This window comes from Bactrocera neohumeralis, chromosome 2, assembly GCF_024586455.1.
Source record: "Bactrocera neohumeralis isolate Rockhampton chromosome 2, APGP_CSIRO_Bneo_wtdbg2-racon-allhic-juicebox.fasta_v2, whole genome shotgun sequence".
In the NCBI taxonomy this organism is placed as follows: domain Eukaryota; kingdom Metazoa; phylum Arthropoda; class Insecta; order Diptera; family Tephritidae; genus Bactrocera; species Bactrocera neohumeralis.
In genome coordinates, this window is record NC_065919.1 from 34,643,467 (window position 1) to 34,664,166 (window position 20,700).

The following is a 20,700-nucleotide window of genomic DNA, read 5'->3' on the forward strand; positions in this document are numbered from 1 at the left end:
TGCCGCTGAAACTTACAAGGCGCTGGGCAGATTTATAATCCAACACCATACTGAGTAGTATATATGGGGTAAACTCAAATGTAACAACACCACTTAGAATATGCTTTATTTAAGATTAAGGAGAAAATAAAGTAAAACAGTCACAGTTATGTTAAGGCAAGCATTCAAACTGTATAAAATTGTTGCCCATTTTCCTTAATACATATACTCAACTATATAATACTCGTATGTATATGTAGTATTGTTTCACTCATACGCCACGTGGACCAGAGTTACTGCTCTGTGTATCTGAGCCGTTGTTGCTGCTGCAACCGTTGATCACTTTGGTTATGGCTGAAGGCAAGCAGGCGCGTGTTAAATTATTAATTTCATAAATTTACAAGAGACAGAACATTCATATGGCCACTGCGCCTCTGCCGATTTTGTCGCTTTTGTTATTGTTATTGTTGGAACACCATCACCGATGAAAAATTGTCTGCACTGCATAAATCGCACCATTGCGCGTAAGTACTCGTAGGTAAGCAATGTTCACACCGGCCGTGCGACTATTTATTAGGTTTTCATTTATAAATCACAAACCATAAACACACTTTCAACATGCAACGATTCATCCTCCTCCAACAAACAACCACGAGCTCAGCAACGGTTGCATGCACGGTTACTGCAACATTACTTATACAATATACAATGGCCATGCAGACTTTAAAACTTGCAACAATATGTACTTTACTTTTATTAGTGTGTATATAACTTATGTATCCATGTACATAAGTAAATCATATTCACTTACTACATATATAATACGTATGACTGTTGCGCCCTTTTGGTTTATTTTTGATTATTTATAAATTACATATTCTTATTCAAAAATGAACGTTCAACTTTTTGTAATGGTTTTAGATGCAACACAAACAGACATATTTGAAATTAAACCGTAAAATGAAAAATTAACGTTTATGTTTCTAATTCTTGAGGCTTTGGCAGTGTAAACATATCAATACAATTAATATCTTAACTTGAAGAATTTACATATGTATATAAGACCATTTATATACAAAATATACCAATAAAAATAGCAGCAGTGTACGTGACAGCATGATTCTAGAAACGGATTTACCCAGGAGAACGCCGACCATTAGCGTATTTAGCGTCCCCTTCAGACGTGCACCAAAATTGATGCGATCACCAAAACAAGCTCTCACTGTTGAAAAGTCTGTAAGAGTGAGATCGTCGCCACATGCGCTGCAAGGCAAAATGCTTCAAGCGGAACCAATGCACCCGAAGGGTGACATTATGTTTGAACTAGGGGACTTGATCAAGAGGCTAACGGAAGTAATGAAACTGCCTCAACGATTGGTCAATAATCAGATCCGTGACCTGCTTACCTCTGTGACGAGACTCCATGCACGCGCCCAAAGCGAATACAACAGAGTCAAAGAAAGCAGACGAAATGTCCACTAAGGCTTACAGGAGCAGACTCAAGGCCAAAAAGGCTCCGCGAGGATGAGCAGCTGACGCAAAGGACCCCGCCTAACAAAAATAAAGCCAAAAGAAGTAGAAAAGAGGACCACCGCGTGCAAGAGGAATGAAGGAAATATTTCTACAAAAGAACGGAAGGAAGAGGAAAAGGGAAATGAATAGACAAAAGTGAAACGTAAGAAGGAGGCTGTTAATGCTCCTCGTCCAAGGCCCGATGCAATTATCATTGCGCGCTCTGGAAATATGTCTTGCAGAGATATGCTTAGAAGGAAGATGCTCTGAAAGAGCTTGGAGATGATGTTTCGCGAATCAGGAAGACGGTAAAAGGCGAGTTACTACTCTAAATGAAGAAGGCACAGATGAAGAACTCGGGAGCGTATGAAAAGGGGATATGCAAGGTTCTAGGCGACCAAGCGCAAATTAGAGCCCTAACCCACAAGGTATCAGTGGAGATCCGAGACGTGGACGAAATAACCACTAAAGAAGACATAGCGGTGGCAATACAATCACAAATTAAAAAACTAAGATCTTTCGGCGAAAATGCGATCAAAACCATCTGCAGAATAAGGGAAAAGCCGAACCTCAGAAAGTGTTTCAGGTGGAAGTCTCTTCTATATCAAGCGGCGAGTAAAAAGACGACAAAATGAGAGTTGTCCAAATGAATCTAAACTATTTTGAAGCTGCTCAAGAGCTGCTGAAGCAAACAATCTTCGTAGAAAAGGCAGATGTAGCAATAGTGTGTGAGCAATATAAAAACATAAGTGCATGGATCTCAGACAAAGAAAACTAAGCAGCCAGATCTTACTATACGCGAGCGAAAATAGGTGGAATTTATTTTTACAGCTGCTATATTCCCCCAGTGTGTTGCAAGGAGATTACGAAAGAATTCTCGATGAACTAGCAGGCGATTTTAACACACGGGGAATTGAATGGGGTAGTAGCTACACAAACAGGCGAGGTAATGCTCTACTCAAAGCGTTTTCTCTGTTAGACGCCGTGCTGCTCAATACCAGCGGTTGAAATACTTTTGAGAAGAATGGACGCGGATCGATAATAGATATTACATGTGCCAGCAGCATGCTGGTTCGATCTGCAAATTGGAGAGTGTGCAACTTTTACACACATAGCGATCACCTGGCCATCTTGCTGGAAATCCGCAAGCAAATACAAACTCGATCCAGCGTAAAAAAATTAAAGAAAAAAGGATGGAAGGTGGAAATGTAGGATGACGGAATATTCAAACTTATGCTGGATATAAACCTAGATGGTGCGATCAACGTTGACTGACTTGCTGAATAGCGGGTGAAGCACATAAGTAAAGCCTGTGATGCTGCTATGTGTAAGAAAAGGCACAACATAACTCAAAGGCCCGCATACTGGTGGGACGAGGAGATCAGCACATTAAGAAGCGAATGCCATAAAACGAGACGCCTCTGTCAAAGAAGCCAAGATACGCCGCACCCTACAAAACTGCAAGAAAGCTTAAAAAAACGTAAGGAACTCAAGCTATCATAAGAAGCAAGTCTTCAAGTTTTAAAAAACTACATATGTGAAAAGGTGGACGAGAAACCGTGGGGTGAAGCATATAAAATAGTGATGGCGAAAATCAGAGGGGTTAAAATTCAAGCACCAACCTGTCCGACCCTATTAGAAAATGTGGAGAAAACGCTTTTCCCAACGCAAGAACCTCAAGCGAGTAGAACGATACTAGTCGTGATGTAATCTGCAATAGTCGACGAGATGGAGGTAATTGAAATGGCGGAGAGATTTGCCAATGCAAAGGCATCATGACTTGATGGCATCCGAAACAAAACACTTAAAATCACCATCAACTATAGCAAGAAGGTTTTCGCCGAACTTTAACCGCGATGTCTAAAAAGGAGTCTCCTGGATTATCTGAAAACGAATTTGGATTCAGAATGCATCGGTCCACATTACTCGTAGTTGGAAAAATGGTGGGCATTGTGGCCAAGGCCATATAAAGCACCAGATGAAAGCATGGAGATAAGAAATACTGCGCAGTTGTTGCGCTTGACGTGAAAAATGCTTTCAACTCGGCAAACTGACCGTATATGTGGTGAGAGCATTAGAGGCAAGAAACACTCCGGGTTATCTGCTGAGGACAATTAGCACATATTTTTCAGACAGACTACTGCTATACGATACCGATACAGGTCCAAAAACCTACGTGGTGACAGGTGGAGTACCACAAGGCTCCGTACTAGGCCCATTACTATGGAAAGTGCTGTACGATGGAGTGTTACGATTACCGCTGTCAAAAGAAGCACAAACAATAGGATATGCGAACGACATTGCCATAACGATCGTAGCTAAGAACTCTTTCAGATACAGAACATATGTAAAGAGACCGTGTCGAAAATTAAAGACTGGCTTACGAGTACTAAGCTGCAGCTTGCAGGTGAAACAACAGAGGCAATGCTCATCACGAGCAGAAAAAGGCTACAAGCGGTCACCTTGAACATTGATGGCTATAACGTTCTAACGCAATTTCAAGGCGCACATTGAAAAAGGCAGTGGTAAGGCGGCTACAGTGACTGTGGTCCTGTCGAGAATCATAGCAAACATTGGTGGCCCAAGCCAGAGTAGGAGAGCTGTGCTGCCTAAAGTTAGCCAGTCAATGCTTAGGTACGCAGCTGCGTTATGGGACCTGCGTCAAAAAACATGTGTCAATAAGGCAAAGGCTGTGTCCAGGATATGCGCCCTTAGAGTTACCTATGCGGCTATAAAACAATAGCCATGAACAGGTGCCTAACGGCCGACGAGCGCAAACAGGAGAGGTAGGTCGTAAAGAGGCATTTATTGCCCAGCTTGGTCCTGCGAAGCAGTGCTTAACGGCGGTCCCGCAGGTCCGAATACTGTTTCGCAAGTCCAGCATAGTTATTTATCCCGAAAGAGGTGTACTCTACCGGACAATATGAATCGTGCATGCTGTCAGTTTCACCCTGGCAGTATCTTTAGAAGATTCCCCTTTCGGAACAAAAAAGTATCATTTATATAAGTACTTTGTTTTTTTATGTTTCAGCAAATTTGCCTTAAGTCTCATTATGGGTGTAATTTGTCGCAAATCGCAATCCCTTGTGAATTGCAGAAATTGCGATAAGAACAAGATGGAAGAATCGAAATGGAAGTTGGTAAAATCAGAATCGTAATCAAATTATTGAAAGGAGGTTAAACAACCTATATCTCTTAAGTTGCCAAAATATGCGTTTTTTGTTTTACCTACAATGAATGACAGTAAAAATGGTCCACCTCTATGATACTTTATAATTTTTAGCATTGTTAAAGTTTTTCACTTGTCTTAATATTATTAAAAAAATATTATTTTTTAATCGTTCCTGCGTAATATACACTAGGTATGTTTAAGCAAAATATAAATGAATTTAAATTAAAAAAATAAATACGCAGATTTTTTGTATTATTTAACAGTTTAGAAATTGTTCGACACCTTATATACACTTCATTGATACGATAATTTGGTAACAACTGGTCAATATCGTGCTTAGTTTCCTCAAGTTAGTAATCGAAATGATCACCTTATTGAAATACAAGGTCTGTCGCAAAAGAAACAGGACTGTTAAAAAAAAACAACAAAAAATTAATATTTTTCAAAAGTTATATTTTTTTATTCCAAGTAGTTTCCTTGTGCTTCGATACAGCGTTTAGCCGGGTCAATTAGCATTTCAAATGAGTGTTTAAGGTCATTTTTCGGAATGCTCTTGAGAATATCGGTCGTCGCCTTTTGGATAGCTGAAATGTCCTGAAACCAGTATCCTTTCATGGGCAAATGAAGTTTTCCAACTAGGTAAAAATCACAGGGTGCCAGATCAGGTGAGTAGGGTGAGTGATGAATGGTTAATATGGAGTTTTTTGTCAAAAAATCAATGACAAGCGTCGACCGATGACACGGCGCATTAGCGTGCAACAGGCGCCAGGACCCTGCCTCACGGTATTGTGGTCGAGCACGACGAATGCGTGACAAAAGACGCTTCATAATACCAAGGTAAAACACATCATTAATCGTTTGGCCAGGTGGAACGAACTGTCGGTGTACAATACCCTCGGAATCGTAAAAACTAATCAGCATTGTCTTTATTTTTGACTTCTGAAGACGACCGACTTCTGATCCTCACGGAGGTCCTCACGACCTTCTTGGAATCGCTTAAAGCACTCATGCACATTACTACGGGCTAGGCACTGATCACCATAAACTTTTTTCGTCATTTGAAAAGTTTCAGTAAACGTTTTCCCAAGTTTAAAATAAAATTTAATATTTGCTCTTTGCATTTTACGACCGATGACCAAAAGCTGCTGTCACTTTTTGATCGATAACATCGATTGTAGTTATCCAATTGTCTTAAAATTTTTACGAAATGTCAACAAGAGATCAAACTTTTTATTTCATATACCCACCAATAGGTGGCGCCACCAGAAACTGTTGTATTTAAAAAGTTCTGTTTCTTTTGCTACAGACCTTGTATATGGTTGTGTAACAATGCGATTCATTTGTTTACTTTACTAATTCAGTTTTCATTTTTGATTAGGAGCTTTAAGTATTATACAGTTACAAATCCTAATGTTCTGTTAGTTGTCTAACCGGCGATCTATTTACCTCATTCCAAAAAAATTATCTGTTTCATTCGAACACTTATAATTACTAATTTTACGTGCATCATGAACGATAAGTGAGTAGCCAAACACGAAATGTGTTATTTGAAATTTGAGCCTTAACTAAGTAAATGTGTTTCCGTAAAAAATATGTTTTCGGTTTTGTAAAAGATTTTCCATAAGTTAGGTAACTCACTCGAAATTTCTAACGTGAGCCTTTGTCCTTGGTATTTGGCAAAAATAGATACTGGTATTTATATTATAAGAGATCATAAAAGATGATTTCAGTTAATTTTTAAAATACAAAGAATACATTAAATAAACCATCATTTTCTGACAGAGGAGGTCCTTCATTGCCGGAACGTAAATGATATAACACAATTAAAAGTTGTTTTCAAGTAAAAATTGTCTTCCTTATTAAAAATTTAAAAGAACAGCTGACTTATACGATAATTGCGATAGAACTATCATTTAACCTATGTTGCGAATTTTCCACTTTGCCACTATTTACTATATTATATTAGTGACTGCGAAACCGTATACGGGGTTTAAATAAGTGAAACACATATATGAGCTCTGCCACTCACAGCACTTGTGTTCAATTCCACGCTCAAAAAATGTTTGCTCAGAAACTAAATCAAAGTAACTTTGAAAGAGTTTATTTGCATTACCAAATATATTATTATATCTATAAGCCATTTATCAAATTGACCTTAGTTTACTTCACAGATTGGATGATTGTATAGATGATAATGTACATTTAAAACCATCTAAAATTACTTTCTTGGTTATGTAAAAATAATGATACGCGCAAATGTCTGAATTGGAAGATAGAGTTAGAATAAGATAGGCGTCATTGTGATGGCTACGTCAATGTTCTTGCCAGTTGGACCCCACTGACGCCAAATATTCCAACGGCGCCATCAACATTCATCTTGCACTCACCGGAAATACTAAGTCAGTAGTCAGTGAGTGCTTGCCAATGTATGCACACTTGCATTTACTCACATTCATATATAGACCAAGAGTACGCATGTTTGTGCAATGTATTTATTAGAATTGCACAAATTTTATACATCGCTAGCAATGCAGTTGAGAAGAAAGTTCCGTCAAAACTGTTTTACAATATTTCACAGTTTTTCTTTTCAACTTCCATTTCGAACTTCCTTTTTGAGTTCGTTGTCATTTTATTGTATATTTTATTTGAGTAAATATTGTTGCCTATGATATTGCTTTTTGTTGTACTTTTCATGATTTTCTCTTTTTTAAGTACAATTTTACACAGATATTACAGAAAGAGTTTTTCTTTTTATTTGTATCAAAGGAGCGTTTCCTTACCTTATGATTTTCCAAGTGGACCGATACTCGGTCCTTACTCTTCATCAATTTGTGAATTGCTTGTAAAATAATTCCTTTAGATTTTTATTACCATGTTTCTATGAAGCTTTCTATTGCATATTATGTTTCTGTTAAAAGTGAATAAAATCTATACTAGTCAAGTTCTTAAAATTAGTGAACTTTTTGCACAATATTTGACAACTTGATAAGCAATAAAACTCTTACATTTTAGTGAAAGGTCCGTAATACAGTTTTGATTAGCTTTGTCGACAAGAATTTATAATTAGCTTTTATGAAATATTTATTTAGATTTTTCCTCTCATACGGTTGTGGAAAAAACTTATGTAAACTTCTTTAATGACTTTTCTCTAAACCAATTTGTTTCAAGCCTTACAGAGAAATTTTAAATGACGTTGATGTGCAAGTAGTAATAATATTTAAAAAAAGGATTATATATATATATATATAATACATATGTATATACATATGTATATATTAAACGAAACAAATTCGCATTTTAGCAATGATTAACAAATAATACAACTAAATTCATCCAAGGTTGAAGTACAGTCAAATAAAGTAAATTACTTTGGTATAACCGATAGACCTAACAAAATAACCTGATACATACATAGAATTATAGAAATATGTGTAATATTTATCAAGCAACTTCCGGTTTGTGTATGAACTTGATAAGCATATTTAGCAAATTCCATTTCCATTTTACCCCTGAAGCTATGCAAAGGATTGCATTGTGTTATCACTTTTAAAACTCCAAGCAAAGTGCACAACCAGTTAATTTATTAAAGGCAGAGAACGTATCTGGTAGACAGAGAACGTTTATCATAGTGAAAGTTCACGTTTTAGATATCGTAACTTTTCGCAGGGGTACTCGGCAGAGATGAGGGAGTTTCACCACAGACAAATTTTAATCGTGTTTCACCAGATTTTGCAGGAGGGGACTCGAAAATAGCGGAATAGAGCATTTTCGGTGTTAAATGAGAAATATAATGCTAATTTCAATGTAAAGAAATGTACGCCTACAGATTCGTTTATCTTCTATGCGCAGCCGACTCGACATATAATTTATAGATGATCGGTATATATTTGGGATCAAAGCATATACTTAGTATGTACATAAGTATGTACATATGTACATATGTATATTAAAATTTACCTACATATGTATGTATTTCATGATGACTCCATAAATTATTACCCAAATAATTAATATAAGTTTAAGGTAATTAGTTTTAAATTTATACATTTACATTAAAAGTTTTGATATCATCTTAAAAGATCTAGCGGTCGCACATGTGCTCATACAGAGAATGTATAAACATAGAGAAGGTGCAGGTTCGATGTCGAACATTTTATAGGATTATAGAACGGAATTCACCTCACAACCACAGTATTCACGCTGTTAAATGTTAACATTTTTAATAGTTCTCCACATACTCAAACAGAGAATATGAAGAGAAATAATATACATATGTACGGCATATGATGCCAAAGCATGTACGCGCAATCAAGGAATATTGAAGAAAAATAAGTTCTTTGATATTCCATTTTTAACAGCGAAAAATTTGTACAAATACAGCTCTCTCACATACTCAAGAATATGAAGAGACATAATTATGTATGCATGCTCCTTATGATACCCCCAACAACAGTATTGTGATATTTTCATTCTTGTTACATGTTTATACATTCTCTGGCCACAGACAACCAATGGCGAAGCCAACGTTTTTTGCTTTCATGTCAAAGAGTCAATGTGCCGAAGGGCCGACGCGACGACATAGCATCACAACATTGTGTTGTTGGTAGAAAATCCGAGCTGTGCGGAAAAAAATAAGCGAACGATCACCGATCGTCGGTGCTTCACTTGCTGCTCTAACAGCTTTGCCCACAAATCACCGTAAATATGGATGTTTATGTATGAGCTTGTATACATATCGACGCTAATTTTTATGAGCCTCGGAAAAATATTTTAGAACTAGCTAATCAACAAGAACTATGTAGCTACTTTTTTCTGTGTTTTTGCGAGTTTGCGGGGTTGTCACTTTTCCCTTTTAATAGAAAAATTAGAAAATTGTTCAATTTATCATTTTTAGTCGCTTGTAGGCAAACGCCTGCTCGGGGAGATCTGAAGGTGGTTGCTTTTATGAATGAGTCAACTCTGCTTGTTGAAATTGTGCTTGCGTTCATGAATGAAAATATTTTTGTTGTCAGATTTACTACATTTGGCCTTCAGCAATTTGGCTGCCACTTGACTTGTGACGCTGAATACATACATATGTATACTATTTGAGACGATTGATGTTTTCGTTGAACTATGTTTGTAGTTTTCGCTGGTGACATATTTACATTTGTACGCCGATACATAAGTTTGTGGGTTTGTGTCTGAATTATTTGAGTAAAAATTTTACGCCCACATATTTATATTTACATACATACATAGTATGAGCAGCGCGCGTGTTTACTGAGGATAATATGTATTCCTTATAATAGTAACAAACATACATACAACCTTTTGTTTCATATTGGGTTTGTCAGAAACTATAGGACTGAGTTGATTCCAAAAAAATTGAACTAATCGTTACAATTCTTTAAATATGTACTTTCAAAATAGGCTCCTTTGCGTCGATGAGCGTTGGCAGCAACGATTTCATAAAACAAAGCAAATGTTTTAAGCAAACATATATACAAGATCCCCTCTGTCGTCTCAAACAAAAAAAAAGTCCGGGGATAATACAATCTGTTTAAACAAACTATCAACTGTAATTCACAAATTCATGGTTAGTACGATGCCTTTGATATAAATAAAAAGACATGTGAGCAACTTTGGTTTGCCCATTCTTCCCTTAAGAGAGACGCCGGCGTGTGACACATTGCTTTTTGTGTCGGGATATATTCTTCCATGACTCATTTTTATTAAAAATTGGGGATCACTTTTACACATGTTCAAATTTTCTTGGCACACTTCCACTTGCCGTAATTTCTGCTCTAACGAACGCTGCATTTTCCGCATGCACCATTCATAGAAACACTTCGAGCGGAAATGTTTGTCCTGACTCTCCAGTGATTTTTTTAAGTATATTAAGATAGTTTGTTATATCCTATTACTTTGTTATGGAAATAACATAAGTATGTATGTTTATATCAAACATAGGAAATTATTAAAAAAGTTGATCTTATTTTCACATTAACTACAAATATTGCTTTGAAATGGTATGCCAATACAAATGTATTCAATTGAACCTGTATTCATAAATATTCAAAAAACGAATTCATATGAATACACGTGTTTGCATATAACAGGGACAGATCCCCCCATGGATCAGCGCCTGGCATATAGACGTACATAAGCAAAAAAAAAAGATAAAATACTTCTGTAATAACAATAAACTATACATATGTAGTTCTGAGCATTAGTTTTATTCAATGGTCAGCTCTGTTGAGGCGCATCTGTTAAAATTTCTCCTTCCGAGTAGGCAGTGGTGATACTCCCTCATCTTGTCCAAAAAACCTTCTCTATGATATAAGTTCTCTGTTGATGTTGTACGTTCTCTGCCTTCTCTATCATATACGTTCTCTGATGACAAATTATATAAGTTGGTAACAGCTTGGTTGCCACTTTTATATCTGTTTTACAGGTTTGCTGGGTTGTCACTTTTCCCTTCCAGAAGAAACATCAGAAAGTTGTTCAATTTAGACCTTTCAGCTTTTACCATCGTCGCGAAAAGCCGCTTGTAGGCAAAGGAATGCGCGGGGAGCCTGCTTTTATGAATGAAGCTAGTTTTCCATATTGAAAGTGTGCTTGCGTTCATGAATGAGAATATTGTTGTTGCGTGATTTACTATAAAGCTGGGCTTCGGCTATTTGGCTTCCATATTGGCTTGTACGGCTGCTTATGCTATTTGACTTGATTGCTGTTTTTGTAGAACTATGTTTGTAGTTTTTGCATGTGTATTTACATATGTACGCAGATATATGCATATGTACATAAGTAGGTTTGTGCATGCTTTATTTTTGTGACATTTATTTTATATTGAAATTGTGTTATATTGGAAGTAAGCGTGGTTGTAGTCCGATTTCACTGCGACATATAATTATGAGAACAATGCTACCAACTAAATTTAGTCGAAATCGGTCAGCCGAGGTCCGAGATCTGTGATTTCACCAAAAAGTGGACGCCCATCGTCCAATTTTCACACCGGCTCCCATAAAACCCTCTCATACCAACTAGGAGGTTAAATTTAATATCTCTCTCGTAATTAGTTATTATTTTAAGTGGTCAGTAGGGTAATCTTTTTTCAAAATCTTTTTTTCATTTTTTGTTCCCTTATACCCTTAGAATTAATGTAGAAACCCACTTTACCATTGGAAGGTTTCGAAAAAGGCCCAAAAATAATAATACCGCTCGACGTTCCTAGCGCTCGGCGGGCACACCGCAAACTTTAAACGCGTTTTTCTCAAAACACACTTTCTTAAATTGGCGGACATGATTTCGGTCGAACTACTCAACCGATTTGCTTAATTATTTTTTAAATGTTCACAAAACGCCTTGCTATCGTTTCATAAATTTTATAATTTATTGACAATAAAAACCATGAGGAAAAATAAAAAAACGTTAATTACTTTTTTATTTATCAACATTTTTTCATGATAATAGTAGGCACGATAACCTTTACGTACTTTTTAAGAATAAATTGGGTTTTTGTGTTTCAGATGATCCAAACATAAGAAATCGTGTCCGCCAATGAAAAAACGCAAAAATTCCGAAAAAATTTGTTTATACACTCCACTATATACCTCATGATATGTGTTAAAAGTTCTATCGTAGAATAAAAATTTCTATAAAGAAAAAAATGTCTCAAAAACGGGCCAGATTACTATACTGACCCCTTAAAGCTCTTTTAGTGATTTTGAACAGTACCGTTAGATGAGCTGTGAGCGAGGATATATTTCGATTTAATCCATTTTCACTCTGTCGGTAGGAGTTCTCATAAAATTTGGTCGTTGTAGCTTTAGTAGCTTAGAAGATATATATATATGTATATATATATATATTCCCGTAGTTCCTAGGTGGAACATAGGCCCTCAATAAACAACTTATAATTCATTTTATTTACAGCTATAAATTTAATTTCTTTCCAAGAATAACCACTTCCCTGTGCTTCTGCTTCGACTTCCCGTCTCCAGGTGTTGGCTGGTCTCCCGCGTCTTCGGCTTCCTTGCGGATTCCAATCTAGCGCTGTTCTGCTAATGTCATCGTGAGGCTTTCGTAGAGTGTGGCCGATCTATTTCCATTTACGACGTCGAATTTCGATACGGACCGGTAGCTGTTTGGTTACGGTCCAGAGATTAGTATTGCTAATAACGTTAGGCCAGAATATCCGCAACATTTTTTGAAGGCATCGATTAAAAAAGGATTACAGCGATTGTAAAACATTCGCTGCAATATTCCACGTCTCGCAGCCATATAATACAACGGATTTCACGCTTGAATCAAATATTTTTAGCTTCGTACGTATGGATATATGTGTTGATCTCCAGACTTTATCCAACATTCCGAAGGCAGCGCGACCTTTGGATATACGGTTTCGTATATCGGCTGTTGAACCACCGATATGTTGCTACCTAAATAGCAGAACTCGTCGACTTCCTCGAGACATGTTCCAGCAATCTGTAGGTTTGGCGTTTCGGTTGTGTTGATGCGCATGAATTTTGTCTTCGCTATATTAATTTTAAGTCCAGTTTGTGCGGCGAGATCACTAACAGCTTCTAGTTTCAAGGAAATGTGCGAATATTTATGGGACAACAGACAGATATCATCCGCATTGTCCAAATCTTCAAGGCTACCGCTTAAACCCCAAGATATTCCTCTATTAGTCGCACACGCTTGACGCATCACCAAATCCAATACCAAATTGAATAAAAGGGGAGATAGCACGCACCCCTGCCTGACACCAGTCCTGACTTGGATTCCGCTACTTAAAATATTTCCACACCTTAGTCGACAACTAGCTCCTGAGTACAGCTGTTTTATTAGGTTAATTAATAGGCTCTCCAAATCGCATCATATTTGAGAGTGTCAAACGCTTTCTCAAAATCGATAAAGCAAATGTAGAGAGGAGTTCGCTACTCTACAGACTGCTCTACAATCACTCGTAAGGTGTTGATGTGATCGACACATGAGCAATGGGGTCTGAAACCAGCTTGTTCTTTACGTAGCCCATGCATCAGCGAATAAGATAACCTTTTGTGAATTATATGCGTTATTATTTTATTCACCATACTTAGTAGTGTTATTCCTCTCCAATTTTTACATTCCGATAAATTTCCCTTCTTCGGAAGAAGAGTAATAACACCTTCTTTCAACTCGTCTGGTATCTTTTCTGAGGCCCAAATATCTTTGAGTAGAGGAAACAGTATCCGCGCAGTCGTCTGAGGATCAGCTTTTAGGAGTTCTGGGTTGATGTTATCCGGCCCAGGAGTTTTGTTGTTCTTTAATGCTCTGATAGCTGTCATTATCTCCGTCTCATTCGGGTACGAGGTGTGAATGTCACGTCTTGGTATGTAACGTTGGCAACCGCATGACTGAATAGCTTCCGACGAAGTTGGTGAGAGCAATTTTTCATAATAACGCTCCCAGTTGGTAGTCTGCTTATCTTTGGCCGTTGTCAGTTTGCCATCTTCATCTTTTAGCGGTTTGGTGGTTTTGAATGTTGCGTTTGTCAGTTGCCGTATCGTTTGATACAGGTCACGAGTGCGGTACGTTTCCGCGGCTTCCTGCGCTTTTCTAGCTAAATTGTCACTCCAGATTCGTTTATCCGTTCTCGCGCTTTTCTTTATCAGCTTGTCGGTTTTGCTGTAGGTGTGCTGTGGTGCCGCCTTGGCGGATCTCGTCTTAGCGGAATTTAATTGATTTTTTATTTCTCTACGTTCGTTTATTAACCTCCATGTGGAGTCTGAGATCCAGGATTTTCGTTTATATGCTTTGAATCCAATACAATATTCCGCTGCTTTTAGGAAAGTTTGTTTTATACTTTTCCAGTCGCTAGTTAGAGTGTATTCTGTTTCGCCAGATGCATTTAGCGATTCGATAAACCTTGCGCAGGTGGATGCATCTTTCAGCTTCTCTACGTGAAATTTTTTCTGTATCTTCTTTTTCAAGTCGCTAACTGCCGCAACTTCGAGTCTGACTGACGCAATTAGGAGATGATGGTCAATATCAGCTCCACGTTTGTCCATAAGGGAACCGCGCCATTTACGACTTATTGCTATGTGATCAATCTGATTTTCAGTCATTCGATCTGGAGATGTCCAAGTTATTTTGTGGACACGTTTATGGTTGAATAGTGTTTCACCTATCACAAGATTAAAATTTGCGCAAATTTCGGTGAACATCTCGCCATTCTCAGTCTTTATGCCTAACCCGTGTCGGCCCATCGTCGCCTCTAACCCCTTATTGTGATGACCAACTTGGGCATTCATATCACCCATTAAGATGACTATGTCACCCTTATTGATTTCACTCATTACTTTTGTGAGGCAACTATAAAAGGCTTCCTTAACTTCCACTTCTGCTACATTCGTTGGAGCATAACTTTGTACTACAGTCATGTTTCTAGTTCCTGTGCGCAGCCTCACTGAGATGATTTTATCCGAGTGAGCTTTCCATTCTATAAGCGCCGCAGAGGCTGACTTAGAAAGAAGAAATCCGACGCCATTCTCTCTTCTTTGAGTGGGCTTGTTTCCAGAGAAAATGAATTTTTCGCCAGAGGTTGTTGTAACTTCGGCCCATCTAACCTCGCAAAGACCAAGAAGAATGAGTTTGTAGCGGTTAAGTTCTTTACAAAGTTGCGGTAGCTTAGTTGGTTCTAGCAATGAATGTACATTCCAGGTTCCTATTCGTAATCCATTTTTCATGCTGAAGGTCGTCATCAATTTATCATTCTTAATCTTATCTTTGTTTATTTCGGTTTCGGTAATTAGCCTTCTGCATCCGAGCCTAGCTCCGGGGCTGCCGGTTTTGCCTCTAGGCAGGCAATGGTGTGGGAATTTCCTCCTCGCAGGTGCTAAGGCTATACCGCCTTTACTCGGTCGTCAGAGCCTCGTTCGTAGTGAACAAGGGGTACCGCGCGAAGGCGAGGTTGACGCTTGGGAGGGATAGGCTATATATTCGCATCACCAACCCCATTTGCCCATTTTAGGTATGAGGGGAATGGGGCCCCCCCCCTGGTAAGAAGATATATACATTAAATATATTAAAGTGCGGGTCACGCCCACCTTTTCACATTTTTTTACTCACAGGTGCCCCTTGCTACTGTGATTTCCTTTGCCAAATTAACGTTTTTTATCTTAATTTAGTGCTTAGTTATGGCAGTAGTCCGATTACGCCCATCGACAAACTCGTATGTTTTTTGTACTAAGAAACCCGCGTAACAAGTTTCATCTACATGGATACATACATGTCCCAATTGATACTCAAGTAAAAGATAACATTCGTTTGTAATAGCTATATACATATAGTCTTGAGCTATATACTATATATAGTCTTGATCATAATTTTTTTTAATGCTCAGCCCTGTTCAAGCGTCACTGTTAAAATTTCTCCTTCCGAACTAGCTGTGGAACACGCTCATCTCGTGCGAGTTGCCTAGAAATATTTTTACTTTCTTCTCGACCTTTCCTATAATATACGTTCTCTACATTTAACATGTCATATTATTATTAAATGCTCTTTGGGTTTCATTAAGGTACCTCACATACCATCACCAATCTATATGAAGTGAAGTCAAAGATGGCACACTTCAAAGGTATTCATGCACAGTTCTATCCCGTTACATCAATGACTGCTTTATTTGTTACCGAACGTGAAAGAATCAAATGGAATTACAAATTGTGTTATATGGGAAGTAGGCCAATTTTTGTGAAAAGTTGTGGCGCGGCAGTGGGCTGATTACGCCCGTCTACAATACCAAACTTCTTTGGTGCCAAGAAACATGTCCACCAAGTTGCAACAAGATGTCTTAAGTTTTATTAAATTTGCAGCTAGCACATACGGACGGACTGAAGGACAGAAGACATCCTAATCATTAATATATAACTCTATACCATTGGTTTTAGGGGATACGTACAACCGTTAGGTGAATAAAACTATTACACTCTGTTACAAGATTTTGCAAGAGTATACAAATTTTCTTTTATGAAGTTGGATATCGGATCAGTTTTCGGTCAGTTTGAATGACAGCTGTATAATAAAATGATCCGTGAACATTTACTATGCTAAATTTCGCGAAAATAATTCGTAATATGTACAATTAAAATCAACCTAATTTACGCAAATGGGATATACATACATAAACTCAACAAAAGGGTCTGATTTTAATATATTGGGTATATGAGGAAAAACCAAATAATCGGAAGTCATTATACAAAGGATATGATGATGATGACTAACTAAATGAATGAAATCTAATTAATTTCATTAAAATAACAGATACGCATTTCAGGAATTAAGGTGTGGAATATCCAATAGGCGTGTTTTATTTGGCCATCACAAGCTAATAGCTAAATCATGGACAAATAAAACGCACTTAGCTAATTTCATATTTTCGTTTAAAAACAAGTAGGTTAGTTTGAATTCTTCAATTTGTAAAAGGGATATTAAATTACTGTATAAATATATTTATTTTGTTGATTTGATGATATTAATACAAACAAATTATAACAATTGTTCATATTTGTATTAATTTCAACTTAAACAAAACACAAAATTTTGTAATTTTGGTTTGCCAACAACTTTCTTTTGGATAAATCATTCCTGTTGTGAATGAAACAAGCGATGAACTGGTAATGCCTCTAGTTCAATATACAAGCTATGATGGTGTGGCAACCCCAAAGTAATGTGGCAACCCCAAATGCATCTCTGCAAAAAGCATAGATATGGCAACCCAAAAACTGGAAAAGCTGTCAGCTTGACGAACTGCCATCTTTCGTTCTTCTTGGCGCATCATCTCGTCTGCTGGCACGCTTCATCATTTTCGCTCTCCATTTCATTTTCATTTTCAATCATCAACTTTGTATCAGTTTTTATATTAAAATAAATCTAAAATTATTGTGGACATCCCACATATTGGTGACCCGGACGTGATCGAAAAATGACGGAAGAAGAAGCGGTAAACCAGGTAATACAAAATTTGCAGCATCGGGGCAAATTGGGAGAGGACATCCAAACCCGCAACGTGGAAGTGGCCAAAGTTTCCATCAGGATCCCACCATTCTGGCACGCAAAGCCAGAACTGTGGATGGCGCAGGTCGAGTCACAATTCATCGCTGCAGGTATAACGAGCGACAAAACAAAGTACCACACCGTCGTGGCCGCGATCGAAAGCAACATGCTAGCCCAAATAAGCGACATAATTCTTAATCCACCGAACAGTGAACTGTATACCACGCTAAAAAATCGTATAATAACACAATTCTCGGACTCGGAGCAAAAACGTGTAAAAAAGCTACTGCAGGAACAAGAGCTCGGTGATATGCATCCATCACAGATCTTGCGCGAAATGCGAAGTCTAGCCGGCAGCGAGATCAACGATAATATACTAAAGTCCATTTGGATGAGTCGGTTACCTTCCAACATGCGACTAATAATTTCCATTAGCAACGAACCGCTCGACAAAGTTGCCATGCTCGCGGACAAAATGTGTGAGGTTAGCGACACCCCACACGTACACTTGGTCGAAACTCCAGATACAGCAACACGCAATGTATCCAGCATCGAGCAGCAGCTAGCCGAAATCACGAAAGAGATAGTCTCAATAAAGGCGAACATATATCGTCGGCCTAGAAGTCGCAGCAGAAGCCGTCCTACGTCACGTTCCGGTATGTAAAACAACAATTCGAATGGTTTGTGCTGGTACCATCACAAATTTGGTAACGATGGCAAAAAATGTCGTAGCCCTTGCGCAAAAAAGTTAAACTAACTAGTCTGTCGTCAATGGCGGTCGACGACAGGCTCAACGACAAAAACCGCCGCTTAATCGTCCGAGACAAAAAATCCGCAATAAACTTCCTCATCGACACGAGAGCTGAAGTCAGCGTAATTCCACCGACGCAACAACAACGTAGATGCCCGGACAAAAACAACTACCTCTACGCAGCAAACAGGTCCACTATAAAAACTTACGGCGAAAAGACTATGTTCCTCAATCTGGGTCTATGCCGTAAATATTCCTGGAAGTTCATCATTGCTGACGTGTCACAAGCCATCATCGGAGCATTTCAACTTAGCAGTCAACCTACGGCAACGCAAACTCATCGACGACGTCACAAACACCAGCAAACTGTGTTCAATATCAACAAATAAAAAGGTAGTTTCCAATTTATCTTACACCAAAGATTATCAGCCGTTCCACGATTTATTGAGGGAATTCGAAGACATCACGATGGAAAAGTCTTCAGTCAAAAAACCAAAACACTTTGTCACGCACCATATCGTCACCAAAGGACCACCAGTCTTCTCTAAACCGAGGCGCTTATCTCCCGAGAAGTTAGAAGCCGCAAAAGCCGAGATACAACTCTTGCTGAACGCAGGCATCTGTCGTCCATCGCGCAGCCCATGGGCAAACCTGCTGCACATGACAAAGAAGAACAAGTAAGGAAGGCCTAAGTTCGGGTGTCACCGAACATTTTATACTCTCGCATGATAAAGTGATAATCGAGATTTCATTATACGTCGTTTACATATTTTTCAAATACCGTATTTGTGTAAAGTTTTATTCCGCTATCATTATTGGTTCCTAATGTATATATTATACAGAGAAGGCATCAGATGGAATTCAAAATAGCGTTATATTGGAAGAAGGCGTGGTAGAGAACCGATTTCATCCATATTTCGTACATGTTATCAGGGTGTTAAGAAAATATTATATATCGAATTTCATTGAAATCGATCTAGTAGTTCCTGGGATATGATTTTTGGTCCATAAGTGGGCGAGGCCACGCCCATTTTCAATTTTTAAAAAAAGCCTGGGTGCAGCTTCATTCTGCAATTCTTTCCGTAAAATTTAGTGTTTCTGACGTTTTTTGTTAGTCGGTTAACGCACTTTTAGTGATTTTCAACATAACCTTTGTATGGGAGGTGGGCGTGGTTATTATGCGATTTCTTCCGTTTTTAAACTGTATATGGAAATGCCTGAAGGAAACGACTGTGTAGAGTTTGGTTGACATAGCTGTAGTAGTTTCCGAGATATGTACAAAAAACTTAGTAGGAGGCGGGGCCACGCCCTATTTTCCAAAAAAATTACGTCCAAATATGCCCCTCCCTAATGCGATCCTTTGCGCCATATTTCGCTTTAATATCTTTATTTATGGCTTAGTTATGACACTTTATAGGTTTTCGGTTTCCGCCATTTTGTGGGCGTGGCAGTAGGCCGATTTTGCCCATCTTCGAACTTAACCTTCTTATGGAACCAAGGAATACGTGTACTAAGTTTCATCATGATATCTCAATTTTTACTCAAGTTACAGCTTTCACGGACGGACGGACAGACAGACATCCGGATTTCAACTCTACTCGTCACCCTGATCACTTTGGTATATATAACCCTATATCTGACTCTTTTAGTTTTAGGACTTACAAACAACCGTTATGTGAACAAAACTATAATACTCTCCTTAGCAACTTTGTTGCGAGAGTATAAAAATGGCGAGTGGAGGCCTTGTGGGGATTTCAGGCGACTAAACGTCGTCACCGAGCCTGACAGGTACCCCCTGCCACACCTGCACGATTTCACTCATTCCCTGCATGGTTGCAAAATTTTTTCCACACTTGATCTGCGTCGGGCCTACCACCAGATTCTTGTGGAGCCGAACGACTTACCAAAGACTGCAATTACAACGCCATTCGGCATGTTTGAATTTCCGTTCATGTGCTTTGGTTTGAGGAATGCCAGTCAAACGTTCCAAAGGTTCATGGATCACATCTTCCGTGAATACGACTTCGCCTGGCCATACCTCGATGATATTTTGATATCATCGAAGGATATGAATCAACATCGTCATCATCTACAGTTAGTATTTAAAAAGCTACGCGAGTACGGCCTTGTTATCAACCGTTCGAAATGCACACTTTGGTCAGCCGCAAGTTGAATTTTTAGGTTTCAAAATAAACAGCAGTGGAATTTCCCCCCCAGAAGAACGAGTACGGGCAATTCAAAATTTCAACCTACTCAAAAAGAGCTC

At 38.3% G+C, this 20,700-nt stretch overlaps 2 protein-coding genes across 2 annotated transcripts; one reads left to right on the forward strand and one right to left on the reverse strand.

The window, feature by feature from the left end:
- Positions 1–250: 250 nt before the first annotated feature.
- Positions 251–15,072, reverse strand: LOC126751539 (uncharacterized). The gene is made up of 2 exons (XM_050461890.1): positions 13,776–15,072; positions 251–333 (listed from the first exon to the last, which is right to left on the reverse strand). The coding sequence occupies exons 1-2, from the start codon at positions 15,070–15,072 to the stop codon at positions 251–253; spliced, it is 1,380 nt and encodes a 459-aa protein (XP_050317847.1).
- A 2,540-nt stretch (positions 15,073–17,612) lies between these two features.
- LOC126751540 (uncharacterized) lies at positions 17,613–18,347 on the forward strand. Its single transcript, XM_050461891.1, has one exon. It carries the CDS (start codon positions 17,613–17,615, stop codon positions 18,345–18,347), a length of 735 nt encoding a protein of 244 aa, XP_050317848.1.
- The last annotated feature ends 2,353 nt before the right edge of the window (positions 18,348–20,700 follow it).

What these genes read in the sequence shown, in the direction of transcription:
- LOC126751540 (XM_050461891.1), top strand. Translation starts at nt 17,613, where the DNA reads ATGACGGAAGAAGAAGCGGTAAACCAGGTAATACAAAATTTGCAGCAT.
- LOC126751539 (XM_050461890.1), bottom strand. Translation starts at nt 15,072, where the DNA reads ATGACTGTAGTACAAAGTTATGCTCCAACGAATGTAGCAGAAGTGGAA. An exon ending in GAAGGGAAATTTATCGGAAT is followed by an intron (nt 334 to 13,775) that starts GTAAAAATTGGA and finishes GCTTGCCTTCAG; the next exon opens with CCATAACCAAAGTGATCAAC.